Here is a 22,241-nt window from a genome sequence, read left to right as displayed (position 1 = left end):
ACAAAAAATATTCCGTACAATATTTATACTTGCTAAAGTTTGCGCTTTACACTCGATATCGTTACGGCGACAAAATATTTCCACTTCGAATGAAAAATTAATGAACACGGCGGAAGTTTGATCGCGTTCGTACCACCGGGACAAGATAAAAATATTTTTTCGCGTACGAACGAGGACGAAGAGGTTCGTTAGAAATACAGTAGCTCGCGAAAGTATTCGAACCCTTGCGATCTATACGATTAACTAATAAAATATATATATATATATATATATATTTTTTAGATTTATGTTTTCGAAACAAGATTGGAAAGCAAAGTCAGATGCGAAATTCGAGAATGCGTGGTTAACTTTACTAGCAAATGTGAGAGAACGGACAGGATTTATCGCACATTGTGTGTGAACGTATCGTTACGGAGAACGTAAAGGTATCCGTATGGACAAATGAATTTTGAATTAATTAACGTCAATATTAATTATCCGACATCTGAATTTCCTTTGGCATCGATAGAAATGATTTGCGATTTTACTATTACGATTTGTCGACATCAAAAATGATCTCTGCCGCAATACCTTTTTCAGCTTTAATACGTTGCACGCCACGTCACCCATATGTGGGTGACAGTGCATTTCACTGAAGAAGTAAAAAAATTAATTCTGAAAGTTAAGATTCAAAGGGTGATGAATTTAAATGAAATTCGTGTATTTTGATGAAGTTATACAAATAAATACCACGACGGATGTTTGATTAGGTAGTCTCCAATAGTCTGAATAATAATATTTAATTCTAGCAGAAATTTTCAAGAATATTTCTCTAGCAGTCAATGTGTTAATACATGACAGAACTTTTCGTTAACACGTTGACTGTGGTATTATTATACACGTTTATTGTGGTATTTATTTTTGTAACTTAGCCGAAATTCAAGTATTTCGTACAAATTCATTTTCTTTGACATTTAACTTCCAATACCCATACATGGGTGACATGGCGATCAACGTGTTAAGAAACTACAAAAATTAATTCCCGAGGTGAGGCAATAATGAAAATAAATCTGGACAGGGTTCGTAAATTAGGCGACGTTAAAAAATTCTATACAACGACAAATGTTAAATTATCTAATCTTCGATAGTCTCGAGATATAATATTAGCGTAATTTTCACGAGTTTTAACTTTGTCAGCCAACGTGTTAAAATAAATCAGGTCCGAACCGGTCGAAGATAAATGCGTAAAAAAAAAACCATTTGACGTAGCTACACCGATCCGACAAACTAGACGCGCGAAGACGTTAATGTGCGCAATAACAATGGTAGAGCATATCAAACGACGCGCGCGAATTAAACTCACATTGAACATCGAGTCGTCATCGGGTCGTTTGATAGAGTGCCATTCCGCGTTAACCACAAAGTCGTCCTTCTGCCGGTTCTCTTCGCCGCGGTTCGTTACGTCATGCTCTCGAGAGTACTAATGTCGCTTTGAAGTTTTTCGGAAGGCGTTCCAAGGCGTCGAAAGGTAGGCAAAGACAAAAAGAAGGTGCCGCGTCATTTTCGTCAATTTAACTTTGGCCTCCCTTCCCCGGTAGGCCACGTAGGATCGCTCGGCATTTCACCCCCACCGAGGCACCCTTCTTGTCGCGTCCGCCCCTGTGTGCCACTCGCCCCCTCCCCCGCCGTCTCACTTCGTCCCCCAGCCCCTTCCTCCGCAGCTTGCCTAGCCTCGCCTCGCTTCGACTCACCCTCCTCGTCCGCCTCGCCTCGTCGAAGCGAGGTCAATCGACGGAGAGGGCTGAAGACGACCCCCACCCTTAGCCACCAGCCTCCCTACCACGGCTACTCAATATCGTTTCATTACGCACCCTGCTCCGCCATACCCATCCTCCACCGCCACCCTCGACCCCTCCGCCCCTCGACGCCCGCCACCCCCGTTGCGCCTGCACCGACGCCCGTCGCCACTGCACCCCCTCGCCGTCCCTCGCCCTGATCACCCCTGACCCTCTCCTCTCCCACCTTCTTCTCCTTCTCCTTCTCTTTCGCCTCCCGCCGCTTCACCCCCCTTGGACGTCGCGCTCCTACTTCGGCGACGAAACACGAATGCCCACGAATTTTTATTGTTACTTCTCGCGCTGCTTCCTCTCGCCTCCTCGCTTCCCTCTCTCACGACCTTTTTTTATGCGCCTTTTAACGATCAGCAGTAACTGCACCCACCCGAACATTCCTTCTCCTCCTCTCCTCTCCTCTCCTCTACGCTCCGTTCCTTACCTCTTCCTCCGAGCCATATCCTCCCTAGCGCGCCTCGGGGGCCGAACGTTTTTTTAGAGGCAAGGGGTGTGGGTGCACAATGGGCCAAAGAGCGGAAAAATGCACCTCGCGAAACGTTCGTTTGTCTTGCGCGATGTAACGGGCAATCGAGCACGTAAACAAACTTTTCTTCGCCTCTTGAATTTTAAAAGCAGAACGTTTAAATGGGGGAATATTCGATTGCAACGAATTTAACGTGCACCGAGAATCATTCGTTCGATTCGATATGCTCTGGCAGGAGGACCGACGAACAATGTCGATGGTCACACGTGGACGGGTTTTTCGAATTCGATCAAGCGTACGCGAGACCTGCGCGTTATACGATATTTACGTATACGTACTCTTCGTCTACGTCTTCTTGATCCTAGAAATGTCCCGAATCGAGCGGCGATGCGACGTCGTTGCGAGGATGCATACGGACATCGCTACTGCCGGTGGTCGCAACGTGCGAAACTTTGGCGGAAGAGTATCGCGCGGAGCATCGATTCGAACGGTTGGATCGCCGGCGGAAACGGGCATCGCTTCGTTACGTCCAGTTCCATGCTTGATGCGCACGGAACAGATCGCGGGTATTAACAGAGATGATCCAGCGATCTAGATTACGGGGAGGTTTGCACACTCGAAACTAGTCAAAAATGCCACGCGGTCGGCATCGATCATCTCGGCGAGACCGCCGCCGTCTACGTGTGCGAGCAACACGTGTAACGTAACAGGTCGCGATAGTGGCTGATCGCGTGAGAATGGTCGCGGGTCGTTTCACAGCGTGGCGGCTCGCAGCAGCATCTTGATTTCGTCCGAAAGACGGTCGAACACTAAACGAACACCGAACAACGGAGAACTGACACACCAGCGGGATCGATCCATTCGTATACGCGTGGAACACATTCGATTCGATTCCGGCCACGTTGCGCCGCCATGGAACAGGCGTCGTTACGCCTCCGTAACCGGCGCTGGTGCAAGCACTACGGACACTCGCGTCGCGGCTCGATTTCAAGCCTGCTGCTACCCTCCGTCACCCTTTCCCGAACACGTACTGGTCGATCTCCGAAGATCATGGAAGTCTCGAGAGGAGTACGCCGCCGGCGGAGCTCTGACGCGCACACACGCGACTATGCACCCCGCGCTTCCGCTTTCTCTTTCTCCTTTTCTCGAGAGCGAGCCACTACCGCCTTCCTTTTTAGAATCTTCGCGACGGAGAAGGAGAACCGATTGCGACGAGAAAAAAGTAGGAACACGGGTTCGGGAGAGGAAATCGAAGGTACGGGGGGATGGACGCCGAGAGGAAGGGTCGAGGCGACGCGGGGGGGACGAAGGGAAGGACTCGCGAAAATTTCTCGACCACCAGCGGCAGTTGCGTCCCGAAACGAGAGTAGAGAGACGCGAACGAGAAGAGAGAGGTAGGGATGACGGTAACGGAAAGGGGTTGACGGAGGTGGCGGAGGAGAAAGGGAGAGGACGGAAGAAGGGTGAGGTTACGAAAGTGGAGGAAGAAGCGTAACGGCGAGTGCACGCAACAGCAGCGCGCGTGGAAACGCGCCTTCTACAGTACGAGTAGCGGAGAACTCTTCTCTTGACGGACTAACCCGAAGCCAGAGGAGGGACAGAAGGGGGAGTAGAAGGACAATGGTGGGGGCGTAAGCGACGAGAGGGCAACAGAGGGATGCGGATCGGCAAGAGGGAGGAGGAAGCAGGGAGGCGGTAAGAAGAAGAAAAGAAGGTTTCGGGCGGCGGCCGGGATCGCTCGGTTGTCTGTGGTCAAGGCACGCAGCTCGTGCAGTATTCTATGCGCGGTTGACTCCCGTGTGTACGACTCCGTGTAAGTAGTAGTGGTGGCGGCGGCATTAGCGAGGAGGCGCCGGCGTACAAGGGTGCGGAACCATAAAAACCTGTTATGCGAGTCATTCTTCCCACCGAATTTTACTAATTAAAACTATCCCCCCCCCCCCCCCGATCGAACAGCCTTAACTCCATTTATATCATCGTCTCGTAACACATCGACGAGACGCGAATCGAACGTGTAACATGTACGATATGGAAAAAAAAGAAACGAAGATCTCTATACAAAAAATTATGATACCTAGTCGACGAGTAATAGCTGAAATGGTTTTCATTTTGTAGTCGTTATTTGAGATTTCTACCTAGACGAGGATTTTGCTCATCTTTCGTATATAGACATTATAATTTCGCTTATAATTCCAGCCTTTGTAAAACGGTGTCGAAAGCAAAGCAAACTGTACAATTCGGAATACCAGAATATTCAGCCGTTTCGCTGCCGTAACGTCGAGAGCGAAAATATTCCGTGAAACGTACACAGAGGAGCGAAAAATCGTAAAATTTACCAACGCACGGAGCGAGGTACACGGGCGAAATGTTGCTATGTTTCTCGACAGCATGCAACCACCCTGTTGAACGTACGGACACGAGTAGGAGTCACGCCTGGCTCACAGTCAACCAGGATTCGGCGTTTCGGTTCGCAACAGGTCTCACCACCGGCGTTGCTTCCCTCTCTATCTTTACCTCTTCCCCTCTTTGACCCCTATATCTCCCTCCCGTCCCTCATCCTCTCGCCTTCCGTCCACTCTCACCCTCTCTTCCCCTCTCCGCATCGACACACAGACAGTCGAGTCGCACGCTTGCAACTATACATATATCCCTGACACATTCGGGGATTTACCACGCGGCCGTATACCGACTTGCAAATGAATTCCATTCCTTCCAATTAAAAATTCTAATCGACGATATTATTATGCATAGAGCGATACCCAACCATCGAGATGGTACCCTCGGAATTCTAAGAAAATTCCTTCTTCCTTCGATTTGCTTCGGAATAACAACTTCGACGATCGTACAAAGTTCAAAGAAAACATTAAATTTATCGTTAAAAACGTTCGGGGTCACTGTCCAACTCTCCCATCGCATTTAAGACAAGTATTTCGCAACTGTTGCATACGTTGCCAACACTTCGAGTTTGTATAGTTTGGGATGGTTAGTGGACGGGTAAAGATCGTTGAAGAAAACTTCAAACTCGGTTCATGGAAGTTTGGATTCTTTCTCGACAGACATCGTCGAACAAGGGAAAATTCATAGATTCGATACGGAAATCGGGGCCCTATACCGATGACTTTCCCCATGCGAGAATTCTTCAGCTGGAGATGACGTACGACGTACGGCCTAGAAATGTACCGTTGATCGCGTTTAAACTCACCGACTACGAAGACCATATTCTTTGTCCATCGCAGCAGCTCCCGTCGGATGTGTCTGCGTTCCTGTATGCAGCGGGCATAGGGGCAATCCGCCATTTTTGAAATCACATCTTAGAATATGTGTGTGTGCGTGCCGGCCGGGTGCGCCTGCCTCGTGTTCCCGCGTGGATATCCACCCCCTCCGCCACCGGCCTTCCTCCGTCCTCGTCGTCGTCGTCGTCGTCGCCGTTGTCGTCCTCGTTCTCGTCGTCGTCGTCGTCGTCCTCCGCCTCCTCCTCCTTTTCCTCCTGGCGGCGGTCTTCTCTTTTCCTTTGGATGACCGGCTTTTCCGATCTTCCCCTCTCGGTTCCGTTCGTCGTTCTTCCGTCCGGTGTTTCTCTGTTGTTCAGCGCGCGCCTCGAACGCGAGTCGAGTTCGCGGTGTTGGCGCGAGAAGGGAAAGGTAGCGTGTGTGCACACCGCTGCTTTAACGTGCGCGCCGGGAGCGACGTCACGCGTGACGTAGCGTGCGCCAGAAACCGCCAAAGTGGTCGAGGGCCGATAACGGGGGCCCGTTGGTCCTCGTCGTGGTGGTCGTCGTTGTCGTTCTCGTCCTCGTCCCCCTCCTACTCCTCGTCGTCGTCGTCGTCGTCGTCGTCGTCGCTGTCGTCGTCGTCGTTGTCGCCGGCGTCGTTACGTCGGCTGTGGCGGCGCTTCTTCGCGAGCGTCGGAGGGATGGCGAGCCGACGGCAGCGACGGTGACGGTGGCGATGGCGGTGGCGATAACGGTGGCGGCAACGGCGGCGATTCTGGCGGAGTAGGGATGGGACCGCGGAGAAACGACTATTCCCTCGTGCTGAGACAGGGTTAGGGCACGGGAACGCACAACACACGTGCACGCTTGTGCCTTGGCTGGTGCGAGAATTCAGTCTGTTGTCGACGGCAAGTCCTCGCTTTTACTTCCTCCGTCGTTGCTCTCTTTTTCCACGAGCCGATTTCGCCTTCGACGATCGCCCCAACGATGATCGTCTCGCGATGGCTGCTTTCCAGCGAAATTTGCTCTCGGTTACCTGCAACAAAAAACGGTAAATGCTCGTTAATCACGAATCGTTCGTCTCTGCGATCATCGATCGTCGATCTCTACGCGACCCCTATATTTCGAGTCGAGTCGAGTCGAGTCACGTGGACGCGAACACGGAACCGTCGCGTCGTAAGATCGCTGCCCGCTACGCGAATCACGCGGGATGATAGCCAAAAGAATGCACGGGACACCTGCGTGTAAAGGGAAAAGGGTGCCGGCCCCACCCCGAAACGGAAAGGGTACTGCTACTCGAAATGAAACATTGCCGGTAAGAAGGGAACGTCAGGGCCGATGGTGTAGGTAGGAAGGTAGTAGGGGCGGCTCGCACTCTCTCGCGGTGACGCGATATGGGCAGGAAGGGTAGGAGGATGAAGAAGAGGAAGAGGCGCGCAGGGTGGTCGGAAGGTAGCTATAGGGGCGGATTCGCGCGCTCTACGTCGGCAAGGGGGTGGGAGAGCGCACCGCCGACGGAAAGAGAGAGGAGGCAGAGTGCGCCTAATATGCAACAAGAGAAAAAGAATTGGCGATCAATAGGTAGTAGCTGGTAAGCGTCCTTTCATCCGCCCCCGCGAACACCCTCGTCCTTTCTACTTGCCCTATTCCCCTCTCGTCCGTCGTTCACCTCCTTCCTTCTCGGTTGCCTCTATCCTCGACACCCACCCTCCCCATCCTCCTCACCCTCGTCCGTCACCCTCCGGCCCTCTCCTCTACTGTCCTGCCATGCCAGCCCCTTGATTCTCTTGCGTTCATCGCGAAACTCCTTCGTTCCATTGCCTTCGTTGCCGAGATACCCGTTCTAATAGCTCACCTAACTTCCTCTTTGGCCGTCGAAAATCAAACATCTTCTAATTCTGCCCCTATTTTGACCTCGATCCCGTTCTCCCTTTCGCTCGGTCTTCTCGCCAGCTTCTACATTTCCCGCCGTTTGCTACACTCGGTAGAAAGTTTTTGAGCCAACTCGACTGCACGTGGCAAACCGCACGACACGGCTGGAATAGCGCCCTAGAGAACTCGGTATGCTGACACCTCTGGACCAACAGCACGGGAATCGCGTTTAAATCTTCATACGGAAATGTCTCGGACATACGGACGAAAATTTATCGTAAAAATTCTTTAACCGAGTTTCGACTGGCTCGCGAGTAAACACTTTCCCTCTCGAGCGATTTCCTTCCTTCGTCGCTTTCGTACGTGTTTTTCGTCTAGTTTGGTTATCTGGATCGTAGATGTCTTGTGCGACACGAATTACGTATCGTTCGCGTTTAGCATTGATCCACATGCAACGGTTCCGCGAAGTAACGCCTCCCTGTTGGCTGATAATTCAACGGCGTAAACGGGGGCTAGCGGTTCGCGGTTCGGATCGATCTTCGTCTACTCGTCAAGAGGACCATGATCGATAGTGTTTCGTTGATACGACGTATGATGCAGGTGATCAAAATCGGAGCGGCGTCGGCGGTGGCGGCGGTGTTCGTTAAAAGCGTTTGATTCTCGGTGTTGATATTCCGCTCGCGCACGGACGCCGCTCGGTGAATAGAAGCTAGCCGTGGGCTAACACGCTGATACCGCTGACGCTGAAAGATCGATTGCATACTAGTCGTAGGTAAGCCTACGGGAACAATATCGACGAAACGCACGGGGGCTCTCGGTTTTGCGTGTTCTACGTTTGCCGATACACGCGTGCATATGCCCCTTCTCGAAAGTCTAATTACCAAAGGTAGTCAAATTTTATTTGGAATAGCGGATGAAAGTGCTGGTGTTACTCTTGAGAGTAGAAAAGATACATTTAGGAGACGAGTTGGTTTGCTCGGGGTGTGCTGAAGTTGGACAAATTGGTTTCTTAAATAAGAAAAATCATCGAGAGTGCTCGAGCAATTTGTCCATCCAGTGATTACATAATTACTCGAAAGAATTCCAGCTGCAGCCCCTTCGTACCTCTCGCCTCGTACTTCTCTCGTCAACCGTTTTCAATTGTTGAAAAGAAAGAGCGAACGGTCTTCGCCACGCGTTCTACTTTCGGCTCGGTGCGCGCCTCTGTGTACGTGTACCGGAGCTTCTACCGATGTCATTGAACCTTCGCAGGCATGCTGGGCGAGGGAAAAGTGACTAGACTCTTAGAGTACCTTGGAGTGGCCCGGAGTTCTGAGATGCTTGAGTTTTACCGTATTAAGTATTTCTCGATCGCCGGAGCTTTTCGTCTCAAATTTCTCGAGTTTCCGGTCTCGTTCCACTGTTCGATCCGTTCGATCTATCGCCGGGACAAGAAAATGTTTAAATCGTAACTTCTCTGAAAAAATCCCTCAGGGACTGTAGCATGCGAATATCCCAGCTACGGTACGGGCTTAGCGATCCCGAGGTACCTGAGCTAGAAGGGGGCCAGCGGGCCCCAACAGACGTGCACTAAAGGTGGGACTAACGTAAATGTAATGTACAGAGTTGTGTTACGATAACCTGAATTAAGCTTCTAAATTAGCTTCTAGATTATAGAAGCCCAAAATTAAGGACTTGTGTCAAGAATGGAAATAATTATATCGGGAATGTATGGATCCAGTGCGATAACTGAAGTAACAGTTACGCACTCGAGTAAACCAAGATCAAGCTTCTCTGAAAAAACTGTTTTTTTTTTTTAACGAGTCGGCTAATTCCCCGGATATAGAAGAAGAGCTAATAACTCTCCGTGGTGTATCCGTACATCTTGGACGGTCACCTTCCTCGCTCGGTTCCTAATCGATTTTCCCATTACGCGAATCCGGGGAGTGCTTCGCACACACTCGCTTCGCTTTCCGTCCTTCCGTGTCCAGCCTGCATTTCCGACGACGAACAAACGGTCTCGATTCCCCTGTCCCACCTTCTCTCCCCCCCCCTCCCCCCCCTCTACCTCGACCAAACCCTTTTTCCTTTTTCGCTTCCTTAAGTACATCTACGCGGCTTTTTCCGTCCATGTTTTTCTTTCGCTTACCGCACCACACCGACTACTGGTCTAGCGCTATCTCGAGTACGCTGTCGATTTCGAACCGACGTAATCGCGATTTAAAACTATTTCTCGATAACGGCTTGCTCGCTTTGCGATCGCGAATTTCCTGCCCGGTAGATTGTCATCTAGGTCGTGTTCGGGTTTACGCTCGTGGAAAGTCACGAAGGGTCGATCGATACGATTCTATAATTAATAGGCAACGGGTAAACACCTTGGGTTTAGAACCGATTTTGAAACGGAGGATTGATGCACTCGAACAGGATACTTGTACCTCGAAGCCGAACTATGTACGACGCGAGTCGAAATATTGAGAATTTAGGATTTCGGGTAGGAATCCATGAATAGAATAATAGAATAGTGATCGAAGCTTTCGACGAAGGCTGCACTAGTTTTCCATTTGAATAATTTTCAGGTTGCACGGGTAGATCGTAGCGAGCGTGTCGATTAAAATAACGTTTGTCATTTTCATTGACTCGCGTACATACAAGTAGAGTAATTGCATTCGTAATCGTACGGAGTGATCGCGTTTCGCTTGTAAAATTGAGCGGTCGACGAGTGTCGAAGAGTTGAATTAAAATGGTCTCTCGAGTTTACTTAATTTTCACCCGTGAAAATGAGAAAATTTCGAAGAGGATCTCGCTGAATCGTTGTACTTAGATTTAACGGTTGACGAGTAATCGTGAGGCGTATGCGTCGATCGAAGAGGGTCGCCGACGAAGCGGAAGATTTCTGGAGGTGTCGTACGAGAGTCGTGCAACAATGTGATTCGAAATCCGAGAAACTTTTCGTAGGCGGAAGAAAGTCGATGACGAACGACGAAGATAGAAGTGCGACGCGACAGAGGAGGAAGGGTAGAACTGCTTCGGGAAGAGCAGTCAGGGGTGGTCGAGAAGGAGGATGAGGACGAAGATGAGAAGAAGTGGGAGAGATGGTGCACTCGGTTTTTTTCCCGGGTTAGGGGGAGGCAATGGACGCGAGGCAAGGGTGCGTTGGATTCGGTTACTTGGTCTCACCCCTTGGACCACCTCCACCACCGCCTCTAGCAGCAGCAACAGCGGCGACGGCGGCGGCAGTCGTGCACACTCTTCCTCTCTCGCTCTCTCGCTCTCTCTCTCTCTCTCTCTCTCTCTCTCTCTCTCTCTCTCTCTCTTTCTTTCTCCATCTCCCGCGAACCACCTCCTTTTTCGTCTTCCTTTCCCGCTCGCTCTCGGCCCCTCGCTCGCTTTCGGTTTCTCCCTCTTGGCCTCTCGCTCTCTCGTTCCCTTGCCGTCTCTGTTCCACGCGCCTCAGCACGGTGCTTCTCGTTTTTTTAACGAAGGATCCGCTCAATACCTCGGCTGTCATAACCTCCCGGCACCCTTCCAGGGTGGCCCGCCTGCCACAGCAAACCCACCCTCAAACCCTCCGCCTCCTTGCGCCTCCACAGGGCCCACCGACCCTACCGACCGACGAGCCACCACCTAGCACCCCCGCGCTCTCATTCCTCTTCCCAGTTTTTAACGTTTCGTTCGACGTTTCCCTCCGGGCGAGCGCCAGGGACGGCGTAAAGGGGGAAGTGCATTTCGTCGTTACTTTGTTTTACGTCCTTCCTCGCCTCCTCTACCTTCCGTGCTCTCCTTCGCTCTTTCTTCCATTCTTCTCTTACTCTCTCACCCGGCCACCGCGTATATCACCCTCCCGCGCGTTCACGTACGCGGTCTCTTTTTCTCCTTTTCCTTACGGACACCAACCCCCTCTTGCTCTGGCTCTTCCTCGACGCGTCTCCACCTTTTCCTCGGGTCCGGTATTCACCGTCTACGTCGCCTCCTATTCCTCGCGTTACCCTTCGCCCGACCCTGTCCGGATCGAATTCTTTCTCATAATCGTTGGCCACTTTGGAATTTCGCGCGTCGCGTCGTTTCGCCGTGTTCTATCTTCTCTTGGCTACGAAAGCCAGCGTTCAGCCACTTATTCAGCCGAGGTATTGCTACCACACCTCGAAAAGGACGTATCAAAAATGCTTCGATAACGGTCACCTGCTATTAGCTCGGTGAGAAATTAACGTCGATTTTCGAACTTTCGAATTTTTACGCATGATTTTGGGATAACAGGTCACTTTATCTGATAAGTATGCTTTTGTTTTTACCGTTAACACATTGATCGCCGCGTCATACATATACGCGTGACAGGATTTTTCACTAAGGAATGAAACAAATTAGTTCTGAAGATGAGATGTTAAGGAAAATAAATCTGCTCAGGATTCATGAATTTGGCAAAAATAAGTACTGATTTAAATATGAAGAAAAATAATTTTCAGTTATATTAAAACAAAGTGTTAGTATTGTATAAATTTTCACGAGTTGTTTGGCAGTCAACGTGTTAATTTATGCTCACTCCAAGTTGTTTACTTCGCAATGGATATTAAGCAAGTTCGCGTAATATTCTTATATGAATATAAACTGGGTCATAAAGCTGCACCTGCGACTCGTAATATCAACGACGTATTTGGAGAAGATACCGTAAATGAACGCACGGTTGAACTTTTGGTTCAAAAAATTTCGAAGCGGAGATGTGAGCCTCGAAGACGAAGACGGCTGCAAATGCACCTCTCTCGTCGCCAACGACCAATTGAAGGCACTGGTTGAAGCTGATCCACGAACAACGGTTCGACAACGTGCACAGGACAAGTCAATTTGTGATACGTGGCTTTAAAAATTTTGTTCGAAAATCGACATTAATTTTTTTGCCAACCTACTATATTCTTTGAAAAATTATCGTTTTAATTAAAGATAGAACGTGTTTTCCCTACCTAATTTTCCCTCGATAAAAATTCTTCTCAAAGATTGCGGCGCGCTGAAGGCGTGGAGTATTCATTCACGGAGCAGATGACTTTTTACGGGGAAAGAAAGATTAATGCGCGAGAGATTCTGGTCCGGTTGGCTCGGAGAGGGTGACACAGTTGACCACGAAACCCTCGTCGCGCTCGACCTCTTTTGATCGAATCTGTTAGCGATGAACGGTCCATCGCACCCCAAAAATCGCGCGTTCGGGTCGGGGGAGATTTAAAAATTCCGGCATAGGATATTCTCGATCATTGCACGGTAGAAACGGGCAAACCGTGCGGTCCCTTTTAAGCGTCGTGAGTCTAACGGCGTTCCAATTTCCTGTGTTTTGCGGCGCGCGACGCTTTGGATCGTGGAGTCTGGATTTTCGAGTCTGTGAACGAGGGAACGTCGATCGTCGTTTAATCGTGCTTTAACCAACGTCGTCTAGAATCGAGAGGAGAGCGAACGCGATTCTTCGGAGTTCTCGATTTAGAAAAGGCAACGTTAGTCCGATCCGCGTACCGGTTGTCTGGTTTACTGACACGAGGTAGCTTTTAGAGAGCGTGGAAAAGAGAACCACGGAGTTAAAAAGGAGTAACAGGCAACGGAGACGCACGGAAGGCCGCGTGTATACCTTTTCTTTCCCGACCTGTTTGCTGCCATTCTCCTCGGTTCGTTTAGCTTCCACAGAATCTCTAGACGAGTCTACGGTAACCGAGGGGCAGTTTCGCGTTGCAATTCGTACCAGTTCCCCCTTCCTCCCCGTTTCTTTCGACTCGCCAAGTAACGTATCCGGCAACAATCACGGTCGCGAGCGATTCTTGCGAAAAGACGCGTAATCGCGAACGGCATTTATAGAATTTGTAGGGAACAGAGGAAACGATAGTCCTCGTGGCCGGCGAGAACGCTTAAATCTTGTTTGGAGGCTCTCGAGAATCCTGTGCTAGAAGTACCAGCACGACATGGCTCTCGGGGAAGCAACAGTTCGTTCTGCACCTCCTCCTCCCACTATCCGCCGCTTCCACCCTCTGGTATCCTCCTTTTGCTACCCTAAACCGTTGCCACCAAAGCACAGAGTTACCCCACACCCTCCTCCGTACGTCTCCTCGCCATCGTGATCCTCCTCGTCGTTTCTCCTCGAACTCACTCTCCCTCCCTCTCTTTGCACGCTTCCATGACTATACTTTGGATGTCTACTAAATTTAGGCTCCCGTTCCTCTCGGATCTCCTCTGTCGGCGCTGCTTTTTCCCGTCCTTCCGCTCTCTCTCTCTCTATCCACGCGAGCCCACTTCGGACACCTTCGTCGACTCTTGCCTCTCGCAGCGTAAAAGGGATACACGGCCCCTAACGCTCCGAACGGCATTTTCTTCTTCGTATAAAACGCTGGCCGTGAAATTTAGTCCGTATCTCTCGCGGCAACGTCACCCCGAACGCAATAAACAACCGACCTTCCAACGCTCGTTGATTACTCTCGCGATCGGGCCCGAATCTCCGAAGATTTAACGCACGCGGACCCGTGTATCAAAGGTCGACTCAACCGCTCTCTGGATAATCCGAAAACACTCTCGTTATACTCGAAACCGCTTACGCTGACTAATCTATTAGAGATACATCGAAATTACTCGCGATCGCTCTACCTGAAATCCCATACGCTAGCTAATCTGAAAACACGCTCGTTCTATCTGAAACTGCATACACTGGCTAATCCGTTAGAGATATATCTAACTTACTCGCGCCCACTCGACCTGAAACGCCATACGCTGTTTAATCTGAAAACACGCTTGTCGTACTTGACACTGTATACGCTGGCTAATTTGTTAGAGATATATCGACATTACTCGCGCCCACTCTGCGTCGAATCGGATACTCTGTTCGCAATGTAGGTATCGAATACGTGCGTATATGGACTACCTGAAACTGTACTGCACCGGGTTAAGCTGGTCGTTGCTCTGGCTAAGATGGAAACACATACGCGCCACCTGAAACTACACGCGCTGGCTAGTCCGTTAAGAATGCGAGGATCAGTCGCGTGCGGTCCTGAAACTTGTACGCGGTCTCGTACGAAAATCCATCCGTTCCACCTAAAACTGGATACGCTGTTTCTGGACTGAAAAGTGTGATTCGCGTTCCTAATCGACACGCGGCGTTTCTTCGGAAGAAACGTAAAAGAATGCGAGTACGAAGCAGACGTTGTCGAGGATGACGGTTTCGAGAGCGCAGATCCGATCGGTTAATAGTCCAAGAGCATGATGAGCAGACGGTAGCGTTGCACGTTATACTTGGTAACAGCTGCGCAGAGGATTTGTGCGATAGGGTCGATACGAGGCGGTTGATATTTTCATCGTCGACGTAGCCAGATTGGTACGAACGCGAGCGACGAACAAATACCGAAAAGTGCAATCCCGATTGAATTAATTTCGTTCGGTAGGTATGATGAAACGCGATCGAACGGATTGAAAGTTTCGCCGCGTCAATATGATAATCTCAATTTTCGAGTCGATTTGAACGCGATGATCGTGATGATGCTCTCTGTGAAAACGAGCCGGGGGGAAAAAAGCGTAAAAAGTCTGTCTAGCGAATAAAGGCACAGGGGCCACGGTGGAAACGAGGATGAGGGAGAGAGCGGGCGGAGGGCACGAGAGAGAGACGATGAAAACGTTGTAAAACAAAACGTTTCGCTGGACGCAATTTCCAGCTGGGATTCCACGCTGCGAAATGCAATAAAAATCGTTTCGCTTCATCCGCGTGCTCTCCACCGCTATTCGAAAAAAACTCGAAAACGAGTGACTACTCATATTGCCCGGTTAAATACGCGTGATCAAAGCGCTCTGGGTTGTGTGAATCGTGTACCGTTTCGAAAGGCCCAGACTGATGTCATTAGAGACCCCGACCGCGAATCGGAACGTCATAAATTTACGACCGGTTTTAGGAAAACTTTTACCGAGCGAACCATCCGCGATTATTACCGAAGGAACCGATTAAATTATCGCCAAGTTATTCCGCGTCCGAGCCGAATGTTAACGAGCCACGCCGATCTAATTTTCTGCCACTTCTATACGTCATCGGACGAACCTGCCCGATTCGCTTTGTTTGCTCGCTTGATCCTTAAACATTAAACATCGCCGAACGAGGTCAGCGCGTCGGTCTACAGGGTGATTCTAGAGAAACTGGACCGAAGCGTCAAGAAGAGATACAAAAGATTGAATCTCGGAGCGGGGACTATCTCGGAAAAGTTCTTCTTGTCGCGATTTTTCCGCTAGTCGTCGATGCGTAACATCTTCGCGAGGGGTCTATTGAACGACAAAAGCGAATACCCGCCGATTGTAAATACACCGGTTTTACCCAAATTTACGCTCCACGAATGTCAACGAGTAAACGTATCGATTGTTTTGCCACATTTTAAAACAGGAAAACAGAATTTCGAACACGACATACGATATTCTATTATTATTCCGTAATGAACTGGATTTCTCTGCAACACTATACCGTTTATTAATAAAATATAAAATATCTCGCGAAGCATTTTGTTTTTAATGGCCATACCTTAATGCTTTCGCGTGTGCAACGAGTAGTCGATTTATGTAAAAAAAAAAAAAAAAAAAAAAATTCATGGTTTCGTTTGAAAAAACAATCGCGACTACATAGCTGCGGCGAAATAAACAATTATATTCCCCATTGGAGAATCGAACTTTATCAACTTTTTCTATCTAGGCTTGGAAACGAAGCTACAGCTTGTCCTAGTTTCTACGACCGCTCTGTACATCGGATTTAGGTTTAAATCCGCGTCGCGGCGTTGGAAGCACTGATCCCATTATCGTCGTCGGCTGTATCGATTACGATTTACGCGAATTTTCCTATCGTTCCAGAAACTCGAGAATCGAGTACGGTGATTCGAGTAGATCGCGCTTCGGGGACGCTGTCCTATGCGTTTTACGAAGTCTCGGCTGAAAGGCAGCGGTCGCTCGATCTTTCTTCCCTTTGATGCGGCCAATAATCCCAGGGAAAGAAGTCGGGAGGCGTTACGTTCGGTAGAACAGAGCGAAAAATCGTCGGGACGTCGGAAATCTAGCCTGACGGAACATGCCTCCGGCGAACACGATTGAAATTAATTTAGTCGGCCGGTCCTTCGACGGCTGAGGGGTGAGATGGTTGTAAAAGAAAGAACGAGAGGGTTGGTGGCGGGGAGAGTTCGCGATGGTCGGATATAACGGAGGAAAAGGGGAAGGAAAACGAAGTAGGCGCGCAGGTAGGAGCATGCACGGGAAAAGTCGGTTTCTCGCCGGGAACGATACGGTGCGACGAAGATGAAGATGTGTGTGCGTTGCACGGATTGCGAAAGAGTGGTTAGAGGAAAAGAGGGCTCCGTGCTGGGCCAGAAAAAAAACTCTCGTGGTCGCCGGGCGTCGTCGCCCTCCTCTCTCCTCGTTCCTCTCGGCGATCTCTGTCTGGTCCTTTTCCACTTTCCCCGATGCTTTCCTTCTTTCTCTCCGGTTCTCCCTCGGTACACATATGCCAACACTTCCATACGCGTACGCGTACGTTCTTTCCCTCCTTTTTCCTTCTTTCGCTCCCTCGGTTCTCCGTCTCGTTCTCCTGGGCTGTCTTTCTCCCACTCTCGGTCTCTCTTCCGCGCACGCTTGAGTGTACGACGAAACGCATCAAAGAATCCGTCAAATTAAAAACGCAATTATAAAAAAGCGTCGTCGCCTCTTTGTCGAAAAGCAAGCTTGCCGGAGCGACCCTCCAGGGCTGCTCTCTCTCTCCCACTCTCTCCTCTCTCGTGCAGCCTGCTGTTCCCTCGTATGTGCTCGCGACGCTGGTTCGGTATATCAGTCCCTGCGTGGTGGATGTGTCACACGGTTCGAGACCCCTTCTCCTCGGCCACCTTCGCCACGTATGTCTGGGTTCCTACCCCGAAAAAAATGCTATCGATCCCCCGTCCTCCGGCGAGACCGTGCCTTCCCCCCTTTCGTTTCGTTTCGTTTCGTTCCATTCCGTTCCGTTCCGTTCCGGCGCGGTCTCAATTATAAAACGCTTCGAAACATGGCCCACCCGCTCTCGCTCCCCCCTGGAACCCTAGCGTAAAGACGATGACTGGGTGGCTGGTGGTATGAAAAGCGCGCGTTCGACATCGTTGCAGCCGCTGCAGTCGTTGCACCCGCACCGTTGCACCGTCTCGCGACTCGTGTTCGTGTTTCGTGGCTTCGTTTTCCGGGAAGACCCCTCGTGGGAGGGTTCCAGCTCTCGCTCGCTCGCATCTATCGCTTTGTACGCTTACTTTTATCTTACCCTCCTTATTATACTTTGCGTTTTTGGTAAATGAAAATGCGTGGCTTCCGCGACGATGGCGTTGAAAGTTTTCAAAGTGTCCAACCCCCTCCCCCGCCGATGCTTTGCCTCTCGCGGCCCCTTAATGCGCGCGACTGTTTTTCAACGCTCGAGAAATCGTTATCGCGGCCAGCACCGCGATCGTTCGCGCCTTCGACCCGAGCAATCGCTTTCCTCTTCCGGAATCTTTCCTCGCGAGCCTATGAATTTCATATCCATCGGAATATTCTCCACTATCCCTTCGACGAAGATCTTCGAATTTCTCGAGGTCGCGGACGATTTGCATACCGATATCATTTTCGTAATTTCGTTACCTTAATCCCTCGATTCATCTAGCATCTTGCTTCCGGTTCGAAAAACACGATCATCGGTACGCCAAGTTGATACATTCGTGGCACAAAGGTGAAAAGCATTTCGTATCGATTACTTTAGCTAGTCGCGGTGGGAAATACGATGGGATATACACTCGATTTCTCGTGCAACGAGCGGACCGCGATACTTTTAAGCGTACATGGAACCCGATGTAAGGATTCACCTTGATTATAGCTACGAATTCTCCAGTATTGCCGTTGAATTATTGCCCCCGGTCTGGCCATAGGAATAACTAGCTAGAGCATGGAAGTGTGGCAGATGGTTGCTTGCATATTCGCGTGCCTTCGGAGATACGTCGTCGGTCTAGGTGCTCGGACGATCCAGACGGAAACTTTTAAGGAATAATATTTTCATGAGCCGTTTGAACGTACACCTAGCTCGAGACAACGAGGGGAGCTTATACACTGCGAACCGGGTAGGAAACGTTTTAATAGACCGCGACCAACGCGACGCTATACCCTGCCTCCAAAGATGGGCAAAATTTTATTCGAATAATAGATGACGATCGAATAGTTTTATTCCGTCTATCGAGTTCGTTGCGAGCATTTTTTTACGCGGGCAAGAATTTCGCTCGTCTCCGGGTGATACGAGCCGACGATAAAGTACAATGAAACGAATCGGAGGAGAACGTTGATCGGTCCTCCTGGAAGGAGTATCCACGGAATACGGTATTCGTACGTAGTTGGCAATTAATCGTGGGAGCGATCGCCTCGACGTTCCCGGAAGGAAAAACGGATAAGTCTCGTCTCCGAAGAGCGCGACGAATCACGAGGATAGGGGTGGCGAAGTTCCACCGGCAGCCACCGATCCGATACCTCCCCACCCCGACACGTTTTTTCCTGCGAGCAGCTACCTATTGATCGGATATTCAAAAATTTCAGAAACGAGGAGATAGGAAGTCGGAGCACGAGGAGGAGGAGAAGGAGGCAGAGGCAGTAGAGAAAGGACACGGAAGATGAGAAGAGAAAGAAAGGGATGGTGGGGGTGAAGGTGAATCGAGGTGGGGCAACGGGGATGAGTTGTCGCGAACGGACCACCCTTTGGTGGGGGTTAACTAACACAGTAGTGCCCAAAGACGCGGATTCCTTTTTGTTTCCGCCCGTTCGTCGTTTTTTGTTTCTTTCCCCTACGACCCCACCTGGGGAACTGCGAATCCTCTGCTCGCCTCCGCGCTCTCTCAACCACCGCCTCTGCCTACCTATACACCTACCTACCGCCGCCGTCCACCTAAAATACGAGTTCGATATTACCTTTCAACCGACGGTACCGGCGTCCTTCGATTCCGGACCAGTCCTACCGTTACCGATCCCCGCGAAATTTAATTACTAGCATTTTATTAAAAGTATCGACAGCGGCCGTCTTGTTTACGACTTTGCAAATTAATGTCCCGGCCTGCCGCGGACGCTTCCTCCGTTCCGCGACTGCCAATATCGACGAAGGATGGCCGGGATAGCACGACAAAAAACCTTGAAATTAATATTCCAAAGGCTAAAGGACGTTGACCCTTTCACGGGCTGGGGCTATAAGAGTGCGGAGCTACGCCAGCCCGGCATACCGTTCGACGTACGTCGGCCAACGTTTCCTCCGCCGCCTGATCGAACATTTTCCGACGGATTCCCCCTTTTACCGGAAGCGTGCGTCAAAAACATAACAGCCGTTCGGTCGATCTAGATTCGATCGTGGAAATATTTTATTAAGTCGGCTTCCAACGTATACTTTCTGCTTCGTTCTTTTGTTGCGTCCGCTTCTAGCAAATTTTTCGTAGACGTTTCTCTTCTAATTTCCCGCGCGAACAGAATTTGTCTTCGACGCTCGTCGAGCTCGCAACGACCGAATAAAATCGCACGGGAGGGAATCGGCTCGATAAAAATATTTTGATAATGTCCCGTGTATTTTAGTCTAGAGTGATCGGAGTATAATGCCGCGGCGGTGTCTCGTTCGAAGCGACGCGACGCGGGCGGGAACGATCTGGACACAAAATCGACAAAACGCGCCGATGAAACGTCAGGTGCAAGACGGCCAATAAAATCGAGGCGAATGTAATTGACTGGTAAATAAAAGGCGCGTGACGCGAGTCAATAACGGGAAGAGAGAAACAAAAATTGAAATACGCTTTGAAAATCAACCGACCGCCACGAGAGGTCTTGATGCGACGCATCGACTCCGATCTAAATTGCTCGGCACTGCCACGATACATGACGTTTATTAATTATAGGAAGTGGGATTTAGTTGGGGGAAGGGGTGGTCCGGCTGAACAACTTGTTGACTCCGGCACGCTGTTCGTACACGTCACGCCGCTGGACGAAGGTGAATTTTATCGTGCGTATCGAATAACAGATCTGTCGGGAACGTGTCTGGGAAAAATCGTTGCCTTCGGGGAATCCTACGCCGTAAATAACGGAAAGTTACTTTCGCCAAAACCATGCGTCACCCTCTGTGTTTATTTTTCGAGTGGACTAATCACCGAATTAAGATCTCGTAAACCTTTGGGCCACGAGCGCCACAAATATGGCAAACAGTGTTAAGTTCGATTTTCGAAAACTTGATATTTCAATGTTCGCGTACTCTGCTGACATGAAGTAATTTCCTGACGCATACTACGAAATATCACGTGTACGTATTACGTTCCCAATGGTCGTGGAGATACACACTTACCCGATACTCCGGGCACGCGCTTCTTTTCGCGAAATAGCGATAAATGGCTTATTGTTGAATTACGCCGGGAAGACAAAGCCTGCTCGCGTCGAAATACAATAAATTTGTAATATCTCCCTTCGACGGTTCGTAAACACTACATCAGTGGACGGAGGGAGGGACGAACATCGTAAAACGAAGATAGCCGCCATGGTTCTCCGTTTCGATATCGTTCAGAGGCGAAAAAATCCGCCACGCGCAGAGAAGAGGGTGAGAAAAGACGAGAAGACGCGCGAGAACCTCAAGGACGAAAAGGTTGTTCTTTCGATTTTTAGAACCGCTCCGTCATCCTTTAAACGCGCAAATATCTTAAACCTATCGCACCACTCAGCGGTATGAGGTCATTCGAAGTATGGCACTTGTACGGTCTCCTAATTACAAGTACCATCGTAACGCGTTAGTGGCGACCGCTGGTCACCCGCTTCGTAACGGAAACTTTTCTATCGATTCGTTTTCCCAATTCTGCAGGTCGAAGTGAGACGAAAATCTGGCAATGTTGCTTCATTCTAAAGTTGTAGCGAACTTTTTAGTCGTCGACGCGCGCTATCTCCTCGAATCTTGCGTTTCATTCTCTTCTGCGTCTGTTCGCGGCGGTCGCGGTCGTCTGGAATTGTAGAAATTGAGGCGGCCAGTTAAGCGCCAGAGGAGAACGAGGCGCAAGGAGAAGAAGGACAATAGTCGCCATTGGTTAGCACCAAAATGTCAGCTGACAGGTTTCGTGCGGTTACGTAAACTTATAGCGATGTAGATAGTCGAACTAGAATGGGGACGTTCTCGTCGCGGTTCGTCCGACGAAATGCAGTTGCGTGCGTTACTGCTCAACGTAAAAACATAGTTCCTTCCTCCCTTCTCTTTTTCGCCATATTTCGCGCTACTCTAGGACACGGTCGCGAGTTCGTCGCGGCACACGCATCGCTTCGACAAAAACTATGCAGCTTCGTTAATTCGTTTCAATTTTTAAGTGGAAAAATGCTGAACCTCGCCTCCGATAACAGAACGATTAAACACGTTAAAATGTTTGGCTTTCCAGTGGAAGCCAACGATTTTCAGAAGAAATTAATAACGACGGTTCGAGTATCCCCATGGAGGACCGAAATGCGGTTCGTCTCTCGAGTGGTGCTATATTCCGAACAAAGTTGATCGGTTCGGATACATCGCTCGTGCGCGACGTTTATTTAATAATTACGATAACGACTGCGACGCTAACTTCGATGTCCTCCTGCGACTACGCTATCCAGAACCACTCGAAATAGTTGCCGCAAACTATGCTCGACATGGGACGCAACTGACCGAATCTGATACGCCATACGATCAACCGTACGCGAAATTGACCCACATTAAACAGCCCAGAGAACCTGGCGAGGAATTTATTCGCTAAGAATTAGTAAGGGATATCGAGGTCAAAAACGGTCGATTCGAACTTCGAAATACAGCTTCTTTCACGCGTAAACGTGGACCGAATCGTGAGCCGCGAGAACCGGTGGATGTAAAGGTTAATTCGTTTTTGCGTCGCGGCACGG

The 22,241-nt window shown here is 49.8% G+C and overlaps 1 protein-coding gene across 5 annotated transcripts in view; it reads right to left on the bottom strand.

Annotated features, from left to right (window-relative positions):
- LOC128891148 (mushroom body large-type Kenyon cell-specific protein 1) overlaps positions 1–22,241 on the bottom strand; it is a 98,193-nt gene that overhangs the window by 46,012 nt on the left and 29,940 nt on the right. For all 5 annotated transcript variants that reach the window (XM_054150412.1, XM_054150417.1, XM_054150428.1 and 2 more), the window contains exon 2: positions 5,498–6,543. In XM_054150412.1, coding sequence (XP_054006387.1) covers positions 5,498–5,591 — 94 coding nt within the window. In that variant the 5' untranslated portion in view covers positions 5,592–6,543. The remainder of the gene's footprint in view (positions 1–5,497; positions 6,544–22,241) is intronic.

Source organism: Hylaeus anthracinus, unplaced genomic scaffold (assembly GCF_026225885.1).
Source record: "Hylaeus anthracinus isolate JK02 unplaced genomic scaffold, UHH_iyHylAnth1.0_haploid 0, whole genome shotgun sequence".
In the NCBI taxonomy this organism is placed as follows: Eukaryota; Metazoa; Arthropoda; class Insecta; order Hymenoptera; family Colletidae; genus Hylaeus; species Hylaeus anthracinus.
This window is presented reverse-complemented; position numbering and strand designations above follow the sequence as displayed.